Here is a 19,640-nt window from a genome sequence, read left to right as displayed (position 1 = left end):
AACAAATAGACTCTTTTGATGCAACACAGAAGAAAAATGTTACTATTATATTTCAAGGGCCATCTCAATGAAGACACGCACTTCTTTTTCTTCCTTTTTGTGTCTATTCTTTTTCACCATCGCTCGTTTATTCTTTTTTTTACTAATTGCCCCAGGGGGTATGTCTGTCTTTAAATAATACATTTGTGATCTATTCCTACAGGCCCGCAGCTTGCGATTAATTGACTGCGCCTCACCATCGACATCATGACGGCAATCAATACATTGGGCGTCCCATTATATGTATCAGCCGCTGGCGCAATTGCACCCACAGCCCTGAACAACGGCATTTACCCTCCATCGACGAAGGCAGCGGTTCCGGATGACGGCCTCTACCATCCAGGGAAATATGCGGGCTCACAGAATCTACCCGTTGTTTCAAACGCAGTTGCTCCTCATGTGGAACCTCCGGCGACAATTATCGCCCCAGCAACTTCAATTTGGAGCGCTGGTAGCGTAGTTCCAGTCCCACTAGCGACCACTCAGCCAACCACTCAGCCAACCACTCAGCCAACCATTCAGCCAACCATTCAGCCAACCATTCAGCCAACTACTCAGCCATCAACGACAACATTCGCTGTGTCACAGCAAGTGACCTTCAGTAGCGAAGGCCTGCCTTCCGTTTCTCCCTCTCCGACTGCTCGAGAAGAGCCAGAAATGCCACGACAATCAGCCACTCTTCCACCAATCCCAGCCAAAACAGAACAAGCGGATAAATCGCACATCTACGCTATCATCAGCGTGCTGGTGGTCACATGTGTGATCGCAATCTTCGTTCTTACTTGGTTGCGCAAGCAGAATAAGAGAAGGAGGGAGCTTCTGGTGCGCTTCAATGACCAGTTCAAACCTCCGTCGGACGGTACCAATCTGGATGGCGAGCAACTAAGAAAGATCTTATCCAACATCAAATCCAGGGGTACCGCATCCTTTGATACAGTCATCAGATCAGCGCGCAAGGATTCCGGTGGCGGCGTCGGCACATGGTCTCCCAATTGGTTGACAGAAGTCCCAGATCAAAACGAAAAGTCTGGCGATGAGAATCCCGAGATAAGACACAGACGCTTTGATTTCGAACGAGTCAACAGACATCTGAAAAAGCTGGTACCGCAAACCAAAGAAACCATTTCGACTGCGTGGTACGCCACGTATAGCGAATTCAAGCGGCGTACCACCCGAAAGCCTCGGCCACGTCCACGCGAGTCAAGGACCAGTGATATATGGCCAGCGACTATGAACAGCAGCTCAGAAACATTCATATCTCCTCTTTCCTTGTCAGACGGGCCAAACTACGTATTCAAGTGTCCCGAACTGCCAAGTGCCGCAGTCCTGCCAATGCAAGAACACTCCGTGGATCCACTCTGCCTTAGAGAAGTACTTTCTGCTGGTGATGAGAAGACAGATGGCTTGAGCGTATCAAACGGAAGTTCCTGCACGGTGAGTAGGGTCTCGACTACATCAACAAAGTCAGCACCCAAAATTCAAACAAACAATGTGTACCAGGCCCTCAGACCCCAGTTGTCAAGCACAAGTTTGTTCCGCAGAGATGTGTACCACGTCGATATGAACTATGAGTCTCGAAATGGGAGCCAGCTGAGCCTTCAGGAGGGCCAACAGGTTATCATAACTCAGATCCTCGATGATGGCTGGGTAAGTCTCGCCCTGCGCGATCATATACCCGATTAAAGGCCTAGCCACTAACTTATTTTATTCAGGCATACTGTCAGGTAGTCGGAAGCAAGAAAGAGGGGCTTGCCCCCCGTGCATGCATCTCTGCTTGGCCTGTGAAACGCGTGATTACTCCCCCGACTCCAGGAGCAAAGCCCGGAGCAAAGCCCGGCTACTCACCACCCAGGACCCCGATGTCGCCAGTATCATGGACTCAACCGCGCTTTTATGCCTACTGGTGATCCATGGTTTTTTTTTCTTACCATTCTTGTATTTATTTTGGAGTTCATGAGGTGAAATAATCTACCTATAGATACAGATACTATCCTTTTTAATAGCACCGACTATTGATCATTAGATTTGCAGTACTGTATTTTATTTTATTTCATTGCCGCCCTTATAAGCAGCTTATGTTTGTTTGAATTCTTGGAACCCGAATTCAAAGCTCAGAGCGTTTGAAACACATTCGCCAAGCTGAGACATAGATCTAACGCCAGCGAAAAATTACAGCTGTAATACTCTGTTGAGAAAAATTCAAATATAATTCAGAATTCCAGGGTAAGCGAGGGGATACTGCGCCATGATTATTTTGCTGTCGTATCAATGTTGCGCTATTCGCTTATGTCTCGCTACTCATCTTTAGTGGTCGGGACTTTCGGCAAAAAGATTGAAAAATTCAGGGGCTCCTCTCTGCAGCTAAGACTTGACAGGGAGATGTCGGTGACCAGTACAACTTGCAGTTAACCACATATGATGGCCGAATGACGCCCTATTCGTGTTGATTAGTTTGAAAGTACAGATTTCAAATGTGATAGACTCTAGGAGATTATGAAGCTGCGCGTGTGAGCCGGGGAACCGGTGCTTTTGTTCGAGGGTGATCTGCATTCCGGGTCCGCTGAAGCCTGAAAGTTTGTAGGATACGCTAAGGATTGCCTTGCTTCATTCCCCGGCAAATCACCTTAACAAAGGATCTTCAAACAATTACTTGGATGGGCAAGGATGATTATCGCACCTGCCCAATCAGGGAATATATAAACCTTGCGGCTCAGATGTTATTGCCCTAACTGGCATTTCCATAGCTCATAGCTGAGAACTTAAGCCTCAAGGCGTCTGCCAAGGCCATGGTTCAGTGCATGAACCTGAAAATGGGTATGTGGGGTGCAATTCTGACAGAAGCATACCTTGAGGTTCGAGCGAGCACTGACCCTAGTAACGGTACCAGTTAGCATATGCGCTTGTCTGCAGATGTCGGCTTCCGTTACTCCAGTTTATGGTTGGATGATACCTGGAATTATAGCTGTAGATAAAGACTGGCCGCATCATAACGGTGCTTTTTTTCTATAAATCCCCCACATCTCCGGCTTTTCCCCTTGACACAACATATCCGCCATTTAAGCGCCTCGTTTGTCTAACTAATCATTCAATGTCACTGGGTACTAATTCTTCGGATGTGATCATCGTTGATTGTAAGCCTCCCTCCCTTTACCTCAATCTGGCTGCCAACATGATTGTCGTTGAGAGCTCCTTCGAATGGCTAGAGCGGCTATTCGTAAGGCACAGGAAACCACTTTTTGTCTTGAGCGAAGACTTGTTGGTGGTGAAAATGGGCTGATGTGTTTTTATAGCATCTCCGTCGGTTCAGGAGGACGAGAGAGGCGTTTCGCATTTCGCCCTCATCTTCATTGACCGAGCAGGTAATTTACGCCACGAAACCTCATCTTCTATTTCCGAAAGTCGTGATCGAATCCTGTCACCCCAGGTCACAAATCAATTTTTACAGGCGGTGTCAACATTCGAAGATGATCACGCCACTATTCAACGTTGGTTATGTGTCTGAGCTCCTTCTAATTGCACAACTGACGTGAGAAGAGCCACAAATAGGTGCACAGGCAACATCCTCTAGCGGACTACCGACTATCCAGCCCGCACCCCAAATTAATCGGACTTATACCCCCCATACTACGGAGAATTCGGCAATCCAGACAGTTCTTAACGGACAAGCAGCTCAAACACCCCAGGTTCTACCAATACCGTGGCCCAGAGAGCTAGTTCATCGGTCTGAGAGAGCCAGTGAGCTTCTGCAGCATGAAGCTACATCAAAACTAGCTGTCACAGTACCTGCTTCCAAGAATATCATGATATCTTTGGGCAACGCAAACTTCATTCGTAGGTACTACGAAAAGGTTTTTGAGAACCTGCAACAGACGAATTGCCGAATCCTTGCAAAGGTTTATGTGAGACTTGTGGAGCCGAGGAAACAAGTCAGGTTTCCCTATAATGGACGGAAAAATGTGGCGGGAGTAACGCATCAATGGAGCCCAGAAGAGACTAAACCGCCATGGTGGCCGCTTGAAGTAAGGCACCGAGAGCCAGATCATTTACACAAGGCTGGTGAGTACTTTTCCCACTCTTGGCAGAGTGACAAGGCTTGACTGTGAGTCTAGAACGAATCGAACTTCTTGTTCATATCCTCTCGGAATTACGCGCCAGTCATGGAGTCACTGCACGCAGATTGAGAGCCGCAGATGAGACCATACGACGACAGATATGTCCAAGCGACCGGATTGGTCTACTTGATGAACTATACTACGTCCGAGAAAAGCAAGAAAAACTACTCGATGGAACTTTAAGTACGTATGGCCCTATCATTTCAGAACCAAATCTGATTATGTGCAGATGTGAATGCAAGAGTTTCGATCTCGCGGGACAACGTGCCAGACGACTTGGAACTTGCCATTCTTCAAAATCAGATTTGCATAAGAGGCTCTCCAACTAGTCACAAGTTCATAGCACCCCCAATAACCCAAGGCCCTCCGCTACTAGGCGGTTCAATCCCAGAAATCGCACATATTCTGCCCCCTGGTTCTGGTGCCATAGACAACGAGAAAATAAAGTCTACTCACCAGCTGCCCGTTACTAGCCCCCAACCTGTTTCTCTTCCGACTAATGTAACCCCTTCAAATATCAGCCACCACCACCAATATTCCCAGACGAGTTTCCTTTCTACCCCGAGTTCTGTCTCCATGGATCAGTACTTCCCTGACGACTTTGACTATCAATCCTACCTACCAGAGGCGCCGCATGAAATTCCATCCCAGGAGCTGGAGTATTCTCAGAGCAAAGCCCGGTCTCGGATGGAGATTTTCAGAGAAACTGTGAACGTTGATGAATCGAATCAAGGACTGGAGGCTTGTGCGTGGTACTGAAGTTGGACACCCTACTCGACCAGGAGCGATGGTGATTATTGTTCAAATAATGAAGAGCACAGCATAAGATTGCTTGCCACAAAGTCGATGAACATCTATTTACTAATTCAATTATTTTAATTCTATCAATAACTCGGAGGAATTCTCTTAAACATGCACTCAGTCGTGTGAGGCATAGTACACCTGATACTGGTGGCCACAGTAAACCCGCAGAACCACTGATACTAAGAAATGGTAGTTTAGGGCGACAAATATGTGTTCCGTACGGGGTTCAAACTTTGGCTCTACTGTTGACCAGATGATATGTTTTACTAAACCCGGCCTTGAGCCATAAGTTACATAAAAAAAGGATTCATGATGACACAAGAGTAGATCGCCGTAACTGGAACTTTCAGGGAGTATTTGAACTATGTTCAGAAGGCCGTCTTGCCAGTTTTGACCATGGTTTGGCGACCACTTGCGCGTAAGGCGTCCAAAGACCATTGAATGAGTTCCATGTCGTTCCCTGATGGCCCCAAAAGAGAAACTACAACCGGTAGTTCTTCTTTTTTGCCTGTTATCATGGACTGATATGGTATTTGAGAAACTGGTAAACATAAGCAAGTGAATTGAAGTTCATAACGTATGTGACGGTCCACGAAATTGAAAGAAAATCCTGAGATGACTTACTCGGAATAGCCAGTTCAGGAGCTCCTAGTATTGCCGCAAGGAAAGTTGGTCGAATACCAGGCACATTTGGGTTGTTCTTTCCGGGATATTGGTGTCGATATCTTGGTTGAACTTTATCGATATGCAAAGCAATAACAGTAGTTTGCGGGTTGTTCGTGATGTAATGATCAATAAACCAGGCTTTGAAAACTGATAGCCTATTCATCATCTCATCATGCTGCTGTAAAGTTACCTGGCTGCCTAACTTCCTGTTCATAGTAAGCCTTGGATACGACAGTCGAATGGGGCTGAATTCGTACCAATACCATTCAATGACTTCGGTCACAAAAGGAGCATGGCTGTGAACTGCTTCGTATTCTTGCCTGAAGTTATCAAAGGAATGATAGGCCGAGTAATACCAACCATGAAGCGTTGTCTGTGATAACGGTTTAGCGAGAATTGTGCTGTGCGCCATTATCGACCTACATTATAAAGATACTGCTGCAGATCCTTCTCTGCTACAGGGGCTGTTTTCTGCCAATCTTCCTTGATGGAAATTCTTCTGTGGTCACACCCAGTAGATTTGGTCAAGTCTTCGATAAAATCAACCATGGCTTGCTCCTGGCCAGGGCTGTTATCAGGTATGAAATCAGTAGGATATAGAATCTCAACAGAAGATTCTTTCGAAAATTCAGCCTTTGGCCCAGGGAGATGTAGAGCACGCAAGATATGAGGAAACATCTCAAGATCCCTGCCCATCCATGCAGGAGTGTCGAATGCTGGCCATGCTTTAACTAAACCTTCACCGGAGATAGAATTGCTAGATGGACGAAAGCCAAACACGCCTGCTTGAAGCGCGGGGATTCGGGCACTACCCGTAGCTGCATACGTATATTAGCAGAATTTTCAAATACCTGTGACATGGAAAATTAAACCTACTGTCACTGCAAATAGAAAAGTCCAGCCAGTCGTAAGTAGCAACAGCAGCAGCACTTGCGCCACTACTCCCTCCTGTGATCAGATAGCCATCACCTCGTGGGTTGAATGGTGCTTGGTAGTCGATGCTTTGCATCGGGTGCTCCATCATAGCAAACGAACGTAAATGTACCTTCCCCACTATATGAACACCAGCTTCCAACAGTCTCAGCACCGCCTCTGCAGTGCTATCTTGAACTGAATATGTCTCATAGTGGGCACGGTTGCCAAGGGATGTCTTCATACCCTTGACGTGAAAATTGTCTTTGACGGCAATTCTCATACCTTGAAGTGGACTGAATTCAGATCAAATAATCAGCAAAGACTAGATAAGTAATAGTAGATACAGGTAAAGTATCAAAACATTTTCAATCTATCAAATACTTACGAGGGTGTGATTTCTTCTTGGGCCGTAGACATCGGCTCAATGGTTCTTTGCGATAAATATCTGGCGGGGATTGCTATTCCATGGGAACGATAGCCATTACCTGCAGTAATGACTTGTTCAAAAGCACTGAAATTGAAAATTAGCTAAATTTTCTGTGGTACACGGATTGTTCTTACCGATGCTCGCCTTCCGTGGGCCATATTGCTTGCAAAAAGGCAAGCTGGCGATCCTCAAACATTCTCCATATTGAGTGGAAAATTCTTCCACTTACAAAGTAAGGGCCATCTTGTAGCTCTAAATCAGGCTTATATACTACACTCGAAGTTTTCCAGTTTTCAAGCACGGTTTCTGCATCACACGTGAGATGCGCTTCATTGGCATGGACACCTCCAAAAATGATTCCTTGGAGAAATTCGGAGTAAAAAATTTCATCCTGATCAAGACACTCAGCTCGTCACGCCTAAGGGCTTCGGCATCAATGGCCTGGGGTTTCCGTGCGCGAAAATACGTTACCAGAGATGGTGTCTCGGTCCTAAAACTAGTCTCTAGGAGAAGAGACTCCCATTCAGGTCAGCTTTCCGCTATATTCACGCTTGTTAGTTACATACACGGTTTGTAGGAATCTGAATAGGCCTTGCAAGGTAATGGCCCTGGCTAACTTGAAAAGTGATCGAGGCGCCGAAATTGACCATACTGCCGATTTTCTGCAAAGAATCTGATATCATTTATAGGGTTCAATAGCAGGGCTCTCATAAAACTAAATGTTATAGTTAGTTGCCTCGAATACATCATAGGAGGCAGTACAGAGGGGAGGAGGAGTGAGCGAGTTCTGGGCGGTGCTAGTGCCTTTAGACAACAAAGGAGGGGGGTATCTAGTCATTCAGTCTACAACCCTAGCCCCGGGCGAGATTGTTGAGCCTGTATTGTGATTGCTGGATAGCCATGCCACCCATGACCTGGTTCCTTGCTTATATAACTACCCTGGCTTCCAAGGTTCCTTAGGGTACTGAATTTCTGTTCAGCTGCCTAAACCCCTCATTAGCATATTCTACTCCTGTCAGTTCTGGATTGACTATAGTATACCTGAGCGAGAATTACCAGCGGAGAAGAGGCCAGTTATGATATTGTCATATATATTATCATCCTCAGGTGAGTTCCATTGTTGAGATTCGTTGTCTAGAAGCCTTAGACAAAGAGTTCGGCGACTGGATACGTATATCGAAATTACAGGCCCGGGTCAAATTTTCCAATTGGTTGTCGCATTTCAATCGGTTATATATCATTCCTTGTTGAGTAGATGACAATGAAACCCGTGCTATAGTGTTCTTATTGAAGTCACATAACAGTTGAGTAGAGATTGTATTGGAATATATATTGACAGACACTGGGTATCTAAAACAAGAAATGAAGCACGAAATCGACGTAAACATCAACAAGGAAGCAGAAAGAAACAAGAAATGACCTCCCAGAAAGCAGTGAACAGAATATCCCGTGGGAAAGATATATGGAGTACCTACGCACATGCGAAAAGGAAGACACCAAGCAAATCATCTAAACACATATCGCTCTAGATAAACAAAGAGAACCAGGATGACAAATTATATACTCACTTCTCCGTTAGAGCTGCAAGCAACGAAGCTGACAGTGGCGAGTTAGCCATCCGCATGATCCGCTGATGATTGTACCCGATAGCGTTACCAGGATGACTTCCACCACCGCCGTCTCCATGCCGACTGTCAATATTGGCTCTTAAATTCCGCCTTGCAGTCTGTGGTATGACGGCAGAGGTGGAATAGGAGACCCCATCCCAGGTTTGGAGTGGCGGTTGAGGTTGTCTCGTTGCTTGAGTAGGAGACTCTGATCGCGATGAAGAGCTCACTTGCTGCTTGATCTCTTCTTCATCGCGTATTTCACCACGGATTTCCTGCAGTGTAATCCCAGACCCTGGCTTTCGGGAACGCCGAATCTCCTTTTTGTTCCTTGGCGAGGGAGACAACGATAGACTGCAATCCTTCTGAGGTTCCACTACAGAGCTCGTTTCTTCGTGCGTCAAGATTTCATCTTCATCTGAGGACCGGTCTTTACTGCCGGGGGTTGGGCTGTGGAGATGTCTCGATTGAGATTCGGTCCGACCCAGTCTTGAACTTTCAGCCCTATTTGCAAGGGGCGATGGGGGAGGACTCCATGGCTTGCCGTTCATATTCATGGTATGGATTGAATGTTGATGATGTGGTGAGGTTGATCTATCTAGTAATAGTCTGATATTGAGGGTATTCGTTATTGCCTCTGCAGTTGGCAGACCTGTCATGTTCGGCGACGTAGCTATAATAGTTGGTGTTGATGCTCGCGGTGGAGGTTGGTATAGGGGCTGTGCTTGATTTTGGGTCTGGCCTTGGGCCTGGTCGTGGTGATAGTTGCTTTGAGTGCTGTTCCATAGGTGTTGTAGAGTTGTTTGCAGAAGGTTATTTTGGAGAGAAAGACCGTTGTTCTGAAGAGAGAGATTGTTTGTTTGATTCTGGAGTTGAAGTTGGTATGGATTGATGGAGCCATATTGGCCGGGATAAGGTTGCTGTCGTCTGTCGTCTGAGAATCCAGGGTCGGCTGGTATTTGCATCTGCGAACACAACATTATGACAGTTAGTGGCTTTACCACCGAATAAGTAGAATATAGTAACATATGGATTGTATGATTCAGATTTACACATACCTGACGACTAAACTTCCTTCCAGGCATGGCGATGTAATCATCAAACTGACTCTCAAGGGCAGCGAAATTGAACCCCCGGGTCGGATCCACGGGCTCAAACCGCTGGCCAACCTCCTGTCGAAAGTCGACACCTCGTCTAGACGCAGGTGAATACGCGGACAAGGCCAGCATCCAACTAGGATAACTTCCAAACCAAACATCGATGACTGGCTCGACCTCGATGGACAGAGCAAGCTGGCTATCAATGGTAGGTTTCTGAATCAACATGACGAAGGTAAACTCGCGCGGCAGACCCGACTTCTGCAAGTTGTTTTCTTCCATCGACCAGACAACCTCCCCAGCCTCAACATCAAAGCTAGGCCCTTGTTGGCTCTTTAAGGTCCGCGCCGAACCTTGGATGCGCATCATCTCGTACCGCTTGTATCGACTGTTGACACTCCCCGAGGGAATCACGCTCGCGCTTACTGGCATTTCCGATATACCCAGCGACCCTGCCAAGCTGAAAGTCCATTCCATCGTCTCTGGCGAGACGGTACCGTAGATCAAGCGCGGCGCATGCATAAGGAACCTGGGGTTACCAGGCGGATAGCCATGTGGATAAAAGGGCGACCGAGAAATCTGCGGCGTACCCCGAATAGACACTTTGATCGAAGCAGACTTGAACCGATGGGAAAGCGTATGCGGCGAATGAAAAACAAACCCAATAGCGAGGAAATCAACATGCTCGGCATCCTTGTCAGAGAGAGAACCACTCGAATAATGCCCATGTTGGAGACGTTCCACATGCGCGGTAATGTATGCATCGCCCGGCAGACGGCGCTCGTAAATACAAGCACGGTTAATGAGGAGGCGTGGATTCGCCATATTAGGATCGGGTGGCTTTTTCTCCTTGGGTGCATCTTGGCTGGAGGTTACGGAGCCCGAGTCAGACAAGCGCTCGCTTTGGGCGGGTCTTAGCGTCGGTGTATTCGCCATATTGTAATAGCGGCCACAGGGCGACAACGGCTAGTCACTGTTGACCGATTTTGTCTGCCATCCATCGGCTTGTCAGATACAATATTTGGCAGTGTTTTTAGATCAGAATGTAGTATATGGGCCTATATATGATATCAACAGATTAAATGGAGATCGGGTTTCTGTTTTTGTCATCTCTTGGCGATGATGTTTCCCATCACCTGGAAGGTCAGGTGTTGGAATAGGGGTCAGGTGAATCCTAGTCATACTGGCACTGTGACGCAGCTCCAGTAATCAGTGAGTGAAATGATCCTGTCATCTTTAGCAGATTCAAGTTAAATATTAGCCACATCTTGTCGGTAGTTCCACGTTTGTAGTCGAGTGGATGTCGATCCTTGGCGGGGACTGGGGAACATATCAAAGCGGCCGGATTAACTATTTTGCCGGGCAGAACTCAACGCCTCGCGATCTCCAGAGTTCATCATCGTCAGGCAATGATCTAGAGCTCTCTGGTTCCGGTTCATTAGGTCTCTGAAAATCCCTTCTCTTCTGTTTTATTATTCGTGTATGTATTCCCGACTGGAGTGCATGACTCCGACTCCCGACCGATCCAGCTAACAAGACCCAGATTGTCCCCTGTACTATAGCATATTGTGGTGTTTCTGTTGCGACTTCTGCGTGATCAAAGTGTTTCATTTGATCTCTATCTCTCTTTGAATCTGTATCGCGAGTTTCCTGCGGACACTCATCCTAAACAAACATTGTTTGTGCTTCCCACTGCATCATCATCCTGATCTTGAGGTGGCATTGCATAGTCTAAAACCGGCTGTGCATGTGCAAAAGTCTGATTGAAGGCAATCGTGATACTTTGGATCTGCTGGCTTGATTCTTTATTCGGCGTGCCGACCCTTCATCCACCATTCTATTTTTTTGATTTGTGTCACCATGATTGGAGCGTGTGCAGTCCAGTTGCCCCTTCGTGTAAGTCGGCAGGCATCGCAAAGCTTGCTGCACAATACACGAACTCTCGTTCAATCCAATGTGTTTCGAGCAGAGGCTCTTCAGAGAAGCGGACTCCGCTGCATGACCACAACTCGACCTTCCACATTGGGACAGCTACCCACTGGGTATGTATGATATGCCCTGCTATCGTGAAATGTACAACGCTTATTATTTTCAGTGGCCTCAAGAGGCTGGGTTGTCTTCGGACCACTACTTTGATTCCACCAGCATTCTTCAACCAACAAAGATGGTCTGGGTCGAAAACCCCGGAGGAAAACAAAACCTCCGAAAAGTAGGTTCAATCAAGCCTGCCCAATATCGAAGGACCCAATAGTCATCGACGTTCTTCATGAGCTTCCCTAACCTCAGTCAGAACCGAGCCTCCCAAGAAAAAACCAATCTTAGCGCGAATTCCTCTTAATAGCCCTCACGAGAATATCTACACTATCCCTAACATTCTCACTTTCTCCCGGCTTTTGGCTGCTCCCGTGGTTGGGTATCTCCTGGTACACAACTACCACACAGCTGCCCTATCCCTGTTCGCATATGCGGGTATCACGGATCTCGTTGATGGATACATCGCGCGGCGTTATAACCTCCAGACGGTCGTTGGAACGATCATCGATCCCATGGCCGATAAGCTGTTGATGACCATTGGAGTCGCGTGTCTTGCTGTAAACGGGGCTCTCCCTGGTAAGTCCCGTATGTTGGCTGGCAAAGAGATGTGCTATTAACCTTTTCACAGTGTGGTTGGCCGTCATCATTCTCGGTCGCGATGTTGGCCTGGCTATGTCTGCCATCTACTACCGCTGGATCTCTCTCCCGGAGCCCAAGACCATGGCCCGGTATTGGGATTTCTCGCTGCCGTCGGCCGAGGTCAAGCCTACCGAGATTTCGAAGATCAACACTGCTCTGCAGCTTGTCCTGGTTGGTAGTGCGATCGCATTGCCTGTGGTACCCGAAGCGTTTGTCAGTGCCTGGCATTTGAGCGAGGCCATGACTGGATTCCAGTAAGTTATCCCTACGTTCCTTTCATGCCCATCCTATTTCCCTCTTCTCTGTCATGGGACGCAATGCTCCCTTGGCCGAGTTAAGCAACATCAAGGCGTTCTTAAGTACATGCGACCACAGGGTGTGGAGAACAGGGCTTCCCGTCCGCTCAGCCGTACTTAAGCCACACGCCGGTGAGTTAGTAGTTAGGTGGGTGACCACTAGCGAATCCTCACTGTTGCATGTTTCTTTTATTTTTTTTCTTATGTGAAGGTTATTTTATTTTATGCTAACTACGAATTAGGTATCTTGTCGCAGGAACCACCCTCTGGTCTGGTCTGAGCTACGTCTTCTCCAACAACGCAGTAAAGATCCTCTCCAAGGAAGAGATTCAAAGGCGAATCGCCCAAGCCGCTGGCAAGGGCAAGCATTAGTTCTGGCCTAAGCATAACCCAGCTAAATTAGAAATGTACAGATAGTACTTCATCCTGTAACAGGGATGCCGCATATGAAACATCAATCTGCAGTAAGCCACTACCACACCTCTCGTAGAACATACAGTATGCAATGTACAAGCAGCAACCTAAGCGATATGCACAATAGACACGATGCAACTCACCGAGCACTCAACATGCACCACGTACACGTTTCCACAAACATACTGTTCATGTCGGAAATATAGATCGGAAATACGAGACGCTTCTGACATATCCGAAACGTGGCCCCGACGCTGCAGTCAGCCAAAATAAAAAGCGGGGCATTGTCCAGACCAGTTCGGCATTTGATAACATAAAAACCGAGAAATGAAAGAAAAGTGGGCACATGAACTAGTCAGATCCCAGGATCAGTCGAACCATAGTGCATGATTCAGTGCCAATGAACAGCTAAGACGTATAAGCATTCATAAGGGCTACCCGACGTTTCGTGCCGGTGGAACCGGCCACCATTCTCGGGTGCGCAAGTCATGTCGGCTGTCGGGCTGGGCCGGTATACATGGACACTAAGAACTGAAAAGCCGAATCAATTCAAGTTGGGTGCAAGTATGTCTGATAGCCCCATTCTCGATTACCAATTGCCTATTAGGTCGCAATGCTTTCGGGGGTGATTTGACCGATGTGGATCAGTCAGATCTTAAAAGTCGCCGAACTGCAGGATTTGAAGGTGTTGCTTGAGTCAGATCTAGTCGGTGGCGGGCCGTTTTTGTGGCTGCACTTATTCATGAGGGCTCGGACATCGGGTTACCGGTGCAGGGTACATGCCACTTGGAATCACTACTACTATGTACTTGGGGGACAGGATTGACCATCGTAGCCAAGAAAGGGGAAAATTGTCCCTGAGAAAGTCAAATGAGATCGATTTCCAATCCAATATTCATATTAGTAACATTATTCATCAGGGGAAATATGTGATGGAGATTTGATGGTCGCGGAATATAAAGGCCGGTGTTTGCATCGCTTGGCGGTCAGCACGATAAGATAGGAATGGATATCCCGTCGGGGAGGAAAGGGCTGACCAATCAGATGTCCAGCGTAGCCCATTATTAGCCCCATTCTGGTCCAATCGGGCTAAGTCCGGCTCTTAGTCTATCTCCGGCGAAAAATTCTTCGATGACGGGAGGTGATTAACCCTGACTCATGCACTCCACAACAGCTTGGAGAACGCTTCATCTGCCTTTATGCCCCCCTGATTCGACGGTTGCACCGTTCCAATGCCCACATGGGTGTCTTCTGTACTTTTCTTGGCTTTCTTACAAATCGATCCCGGAGTTAACGTTAATGACGATGGGGTCCTTATTTAACAATTCTGGCACGTCCATGGACTTTGCCCTTTGTCTGAACTACTTGTCTCCCACTCTCCACTCTTTTCTTATTTCTTTCCATTGTTGTCGCTGTATATACCCCTAATCAGCATTCCTAATATCATTAATCTGCCATTGATTGCCCTAGTAGATCCTACGGCGACATGGACGCCGATTTCCGTGCCATGGACTCCCAGGACCACCCGGTCTCCGAGTCCAGAACTTATACTTCCTCCGCTCAACACTCTAGTTCCAATGGACAGAATGATCGCACCGAGTCCTCTACACATCACTCCACTTCTGATGGACAACATCACGCCGCACTCGTCGAGGAGCCTTTCGAACAGACCGCCACTACGGAACAGGTCAATAATGAAACCGCGGAACCGATCAAATTGACTTCGACCTCTTCGTCTCTCAGCTCATCCCTCGCAAGCGCCGATGGCCGTTGGGGCGAGCAGGAAAATGGCGATCCTGTCTCCCGCCGTGGCGCAATGGAAGACCTGGAGGAAATGCGCCGCGAACTGACCCGTCTCAGTCTCCACCGCACCAGGTCAACCACCAAGAGTGGTCATCGCATGAAGTCACGCACCAGCCGCCGCGACGAAGAAAAGGGTAAAGAGGAAGAGTCCGAAGCTGAACAGGATGACTTCGACCTGGGTGAGTTCCTCATTGGGGGTCATCTGGAACGCCGCACTACGGCTGGCGAGCCTGCGAAGAAGGTCGGTGTCGTCTTCAAGAACCTCACTGTAAAGGGCGTACAGACTGGCGCGTCGTTCGTGCGCACCCTCCCCCACGCCGTAGTGGGAACTTTCGGTCCGGATTTGTATAACTTGATCTGTCGATTTGTGCCGCAGTTGCACTTCGGCAAGAAGCCTCCTGTTCGTGATTTGATTCATGATTTCAGTGGTGCTGTCCGGGAAGGTGAGATGATGCTCGTTCTGGGTCGTCCCGGCGCCGGCTGTACCACCTTCCTGAAGGCTATCGCCAACGACCGGGGTGCGTTTGCTGGGGTTGAAGGCGAGGTCAGCTACGGCGGTCTGTCGTCTGAGGACCAGAATAAGCACTTCCGTGGCGAAGTCAATTATAATCCCGAGGACGATCAACACTTCCCTTCTCTCACTGTCTGGCAGACTCTGAAGTTTTCTCTCATCAACAAGACTCGCAAGCAGGATCGTGAAAGTATTCCTATCATTATCGATGCCTTGTTGAAGATGTTCGGTATCAGCCACACCAAGAATACGCTCGTTGGTAACGAGTATGTTCGCGGCGTGTCTGGTGGTGAGCGCAAGCGAGTCAGTATTGCGGAGACATTGGCCACCAAATCGTCCGTTGTATGCTGGGACAACTCAACTCGTGGTCTGGATGCCAGCACTGCCCTGGACTACGCCAAATCCCTGCGCATCATGACCGACGTCAGCAAGCGTACTACCTTTGTCACTCTGTATCAGGCTGGAGAGAGCATCTACGAGCTCATGGATAAGGTGATGGTCATCGACGCCGGCCGCATGCTCTACCAAGGTCCCGCCAACGAAGCGCGCCAGTACTTCGTCAACCTTGGTTTCCATTGCCCCGACCAATCCACCACCGCCGACTTCCTGACATCTCTCTGTGATCCTAATGCCCGCCAATTCCAGCCCGGGCGCGAGGCATCCACCCCCAAGACTGCTGAGGAGCTCGAGAAGGTTTTCAAGAGCAGTACCTCTCACAATTACATTGAGGATGATGTCTCCAGCTATGAGAAGCGTCTCCAAGATACCGAGCAGGAAGACACCCGTCGCTTCCAGTCTACCGTTGCTCAGTCGAAGAGTAAGACTGTCTCCAAGAAATCGCCCTACACCGTGTCTCTGGTGCGCCAGGTCATGGCCTGTGTGCAGCGTGAGATCTGGCTGCTGTGGGGTGACAAGACGTCCCTCTACACCAAGTACTTCATCATCATTTCTAACGGTCTTATTGTCTCTTCTCTCTTCTACGGAGAAGCGATGGATACCAGCGGTGCTTTCTCCCGTGGTGGTGCTCTCTTCTTCTCGATCTTGTTCCTGGGTTGGCTGCAGCTTACTGAGCTGATGCCTGCTGTTTCTGGTCGTGGCATTGTTGCCCGACACAAGGATTACGCTTTCTACCGTCCGTCTGCTGTTTCGATTGCGCGCGTGGTTGTGGATTTCCCTGCCATTTTCTGCATGGTCGTTCCATTTACCATCATTGTTTACTTCATGACTGGTCTTGATGTTGATGTTTCAAAATTCTTCATCTATTTCCTGTTTGTTTATACGACCACCATTTGTATCACTTCACTCTACCGCATGTTCGCTGCTCTGTCACCGACTATTGATGATGCTGTTCGCTTCGCTGGTATTGGGTTGAATTTGCTGATTATCTACGTCGGCTATGTGATCCCCAAGCAGAATTTGATCTCGGACTCGATCTGGTTTGGTTGGTTGTTCTATGTCAACCCGATCTCCTACAGTTACGAGTCAGTTTTGTCAAACGAGTTCAGTGATCGTACTATGCAGTGTGCTGCATCTCAGTTGGTTCCTCAGGGCCCCAATGTTAGCCCGGAGTACCAGGGCTGTGCTCTGACTGGATCAACTCTGGGTAGTATTACTGTTAGTGGATCGCAGTACTTGACCACCAACTTCCAGTTCACTCGTCACCACATGTGGCGCAACTTTGGTGTCATTATTGCCTTCACTGTTCTCTACATTTTGGTCACTGTCTGGGCTGCTGAGTTCCTGTCCTTCGGTGGTGGTGGTGGCGGTGCCTTGGTCTTCAAGAAGTCCAAGCGTGCTAAGGCTATCGCTGCTCAGCCTAATGGCAACGACGAGGAGAAGATCGCTGACGCTGGTGATAACGCTGCTCTCGCCCAGGGCAAGGGCTCTTCTGGCGAGGATGCTACTTTCAACCGTCTGTCTGACAGTGAGCGTTGTTTCACCTGGGAAAACGTCGAATACACAGTCCCCTACGGAAACGGAACTCGCAAACTGCTCAACGGTGTCAACGGTTATGCTAAGCCCGGTGTTATGATTGCTCTGATGGGCGCCTCCGGTGCTGGAAAGACTACTCTGCTCAACACTCTTGCTCAGCGCCAGAAGATGGGTGTCGTCACCGGAGACATGCTTGTCGATGGCCACAACCTTGGTCCCGACTTCCAGCGTGGTACTGGCTTCTGTGAGCAGATGGATTTGCACGACCAGACTTCAACTATTCGAGAGGCTTTTGAGTTCTCTGCTATCCTGCGCCAGCCCCGTGAAACTCCTCGCTCTGAGAAGATCGAGTATGTCGACCGTATCATTAACCTCCTCGAACTTGAAGAAATTCAGGATGCCATCATTGGTTCTCTCAATGTTGAGCAGAAGAAGCGCGTCACCATCGGTGTGGAACTTGCTGCCAAGCCTAGTCTGCTTCTGTTCCTTGATGAGCCTACCAGTGGTCTCGACAGCCAGGCTGCTTACTCCATCGTCCGTTTCCTTAAGAAGCTCTCCCAGGCTGGTCAAGCTATTGTCTGTACCATTCACCAGCCTTCTTCCATGCTTATCCAGCAATTCGACATGATCCTCGCCCTCAACCCCGGTGGTAACACATTCTACTTCGGACCCGTTGGACAGGAGGGCGCCGCAGTGATCAAGTACTTCGGTGATCGCGGCTTCCACTGCCCGCCTTCGAAGAACGTCGCCGAATTCATCTTGGAAACCGCCGCAAAGGGAACTCAACGCAACGGCAAACACGTTGACTGGAACGAAGAATGGCGCAACTCAGAGCAGAACCGCGACATGCTGGCCGAAATTGAACGCATCCGCACAGAGCGCAGCAAAATTCCCATTGAGCAATCAAATGGCACCCAGAACGAATTTGCCGCATCAGCCTGGACCCAAACCACCCAACTTACAAAACGTCTCTTCATCAACTACTGGCGCGACCCGTCCTACTACTACGGCAAACTTTTCGTCAGTGTCATCATCGGTATCTTCAACGGATTCACCTTCTGGATGCTCCCCAACACAGTAGCATCCATGCAAGACCGCATGTTCTCCGTCTTCCTGATCATTCTTATTCCACCAATTGTCCTCAACTCCATCGTCCCCAAGTTTTATATCAACCGTGCCCTCTGGGAAGCAAGAGAATACCCATCCAGAATCTACGGCTGGGTCGCCTTCTGCACTGCAAACGTTGTCTGCGAAATCCCAGCTGCCATCATCTCAGGTCTGATCTACTGGCTGTTCTGGTACTACCCTGTCGGCTTCCCCACCGACTCCTCATCAGCAGGCTATGTCTTCCTCATGTCAATGCTCTTCTTCCTCTTCCAGGCATCATGGGGTCAATGGATTTGCGCCTTCGCTCCTTCCTTCACTGTCATCTCGAACGTCCTGCCCTTTTTCTTCGTCATGGTCAACTTGTTCAACGGTATCGTCCGTCCATACGCCAACTACCCCGTTTTCTGGAAGTACTGGATGTACTACGTTAACCCGACCACCTGGTGGATGCGTGGCGTCCTCTCCGCTGTTTTGCCCGATGTTCCGATCGAGTGTGCCTCTGAGGAAGCAACTCACTTCAACCCCCCGCCTGGTCAGAGTTGTCAGGCATATGCTGGTGACTTTGTGAGCCAGCTTGCCAAGGTTGGCTATCTTGTCAACCCGGATGCGACTTCCGATTGCCAGTACTGTCCTTACAAGGATGGTTCGGAATACATGGCCAATCTGAATGTTCATGATGGCGACAAGTGGCGCTGTTTCGGTATTTTCTTGGCCTTTGTCATTATCAACTGGCTTTTGGTTTACTTCTTCATCTACACTGTTCGTGTGAGAGGCTGGGGATTCGGCCTTGGATACCTGTTTGGTGGTGCTGGGTTGATTGTTGATCGCGTCAAGGGTCTGTTCAAGTCGAAGAAGACCGAGGAAGCTTGAGTTGGCTTTGGATCTTCCCTTCCTTTCTTTTATTTCCCTCATTTTTTTCTTTCTTTTTCACTTCTTTCATCACTTTGTTCATTCCCCCCCAATGTCATGTTTTATATGCATTTACATGGAGCATCATATTTTGCTGGTGAATATTGGATACATTGGATCTCAAAAGCATACATAGCACTAAATATATTCATTTTAAAATGAGTTTTTCTTTCTACCTTGTCACGTCCATAAGATCCAGCAAAAGTAACTATTACACTCTGTTGTTTAAAACCAGTTGCGGCATGGAAGGGGGAAGATAATGTATGACGACATTCTGCACGCTTCTCACATGGACAAAACATCGAAATAAAGATGCCTCAGCCTCAGA

General features: G+C 48.3%; 6 protein-coding genes across 6 annotated transcripts; 4 read left to right on the top strand and 2 right to left on the bottom strand.

Annotated features, from left to right (window-relative positions):
- Window positions 1–246: 246 nt before the first annotated feature.
- N7511_007834 (uncharacterized protein) lies at window positions 247–1,946 on the top strand (the record flags this gene model as incomplete). The annotated part of the gene is made up of 3 exons (XM_057130211.1): window positions 247–1,473; window positions 1,540–1,686; window positions 1,752–1,946. The coding sequence occupies 3 exons, from the start codon at window positions 247–249 to the stop codon at window positions 1,944–1,946; spliced, it is 1,569 nt and encodes a 522-aa protein (XP_056981994.1).
- Window positions 1,947–3,127: 1,181 nt separating this feature from the next.
- N7511_007833 (DUF2841 domain-containing protein) lies at window positions 3,128–4,910 on the top strand (the record flags this gene model as incomplete). The annotated part of the gene is made up of 5 exons (XM_057130210.1): window positions 3,128–3,170; window positions 3,330–3,524; window positions 3,574–4,095; window positions 4,149–4,334; window positions 4,381–4,910. The coding sequence occupies 5 exons, from the start codon at window positions 3,128–3,130 to the stop codon at window positions 4,908–4,910; spliced, it is 1,476 nt and encodes a 491-aa protein (XP_056981993.1).
- A 413-nt stretch (window positions 4,911–5,323) lies between these two features.
- Window positions 5,324–6,953, bottom strand: N7511_007832 (uncharacterized protein; the record flags this gene model as incomplete). Its single annotated transcript, XM_057130209.1, has 5 exons — window positions 5,324–5,496; window positions 5,580–5,994; window positions 6,045–6,439; window positions 6,498–6,829; window positions 6,922–6,953. The coding sequence occupies 5 exons, from the start codon at window positions 6,951–6,953 to the stop codon at window positions 5,324–5,326; spliced, it is 1,347 nt and encodes a 448-aa protein (XP_056981992.1).
- A 1,574-nt stretch (window positions 6,954–8,527) lies between these two features.
- Window positions 8,528–10,603, bottom strand: N7511_007831 (uncharacterized protein; the record flags this gene model as incomplete). The annotated part of the gene is made up of 2 exons (XM_057130208.1): window positions 8,528–9,535; window positions 9,629–10,603. The coding sequence occupies 2 exons, from the start codon at window positions 10,601–10,603 to the stop codon at window positions 8,528–8,530; spliced, it is 1,983 nt and encodes a 660-aa protein (XP_056981991.1).
- Window positions 10,604–11,527: 924 nt separating this feature from the next.
- On the top strand, window positions 11,528–13,008 carry N7511_007830 (cardiolipin synthase; the record flags this gene model as incomplete). The annotated part of the gene is made up of 5 exons (XM_057130207.1): window positions 11,528–11,709; window positions 11,763–11,876; window positions 11,958–12,277; window positions 12,330–12,594; window positions 12,879–13,008. 5 exons carry the CDS (start codon window positions 11,528–11,530, stop codon window positions 13,006–13,008), a joined length of 1,011 nt encoding a protein of 336 aa, XP_056981990.1.
- A 1,528-nt stretch (window positions 13,009–14,536) lies between these two features.
- Window positions 14,537–19,273, top strand: atrF (ABC drug exporter AtrF; the record flags this gene model as incomplete). Its single annotated transcript, XM_057130206.1, has 1 exon — window positions 14,537–19,273. The coding sequence occupies one exon, from the start codon at window positions 14,537–14,539 to the stop codon at window positions 19,271–19,273; it is 4,737 nt and encodes a 1,578-aa protein (XP_056981989.1).
- Between the last annotated feature and the right edge of the window lie 367 nt (window positions 19,274–19,640).

This window comes from Penicillium nucicola (genome assembly GCF_028828085.1).
Source record: "Penicillium nucicola strain IBT 29836 chromosome Unknown utg000008l, whole genome shotgun sequence".
NCBI classification, from domain to species: domain Eukaryota; kingdom Fungi; phylum Ascomycota; class Eurotiomycetes; order Eurotiales; family Aspergillaceae; genus Penicillium; species Penicillium nucicola.
Note: the sequence above shows the minus strand (reverse complement) of the source record. Positions and strands in the feature narration are given on the sequence as shown.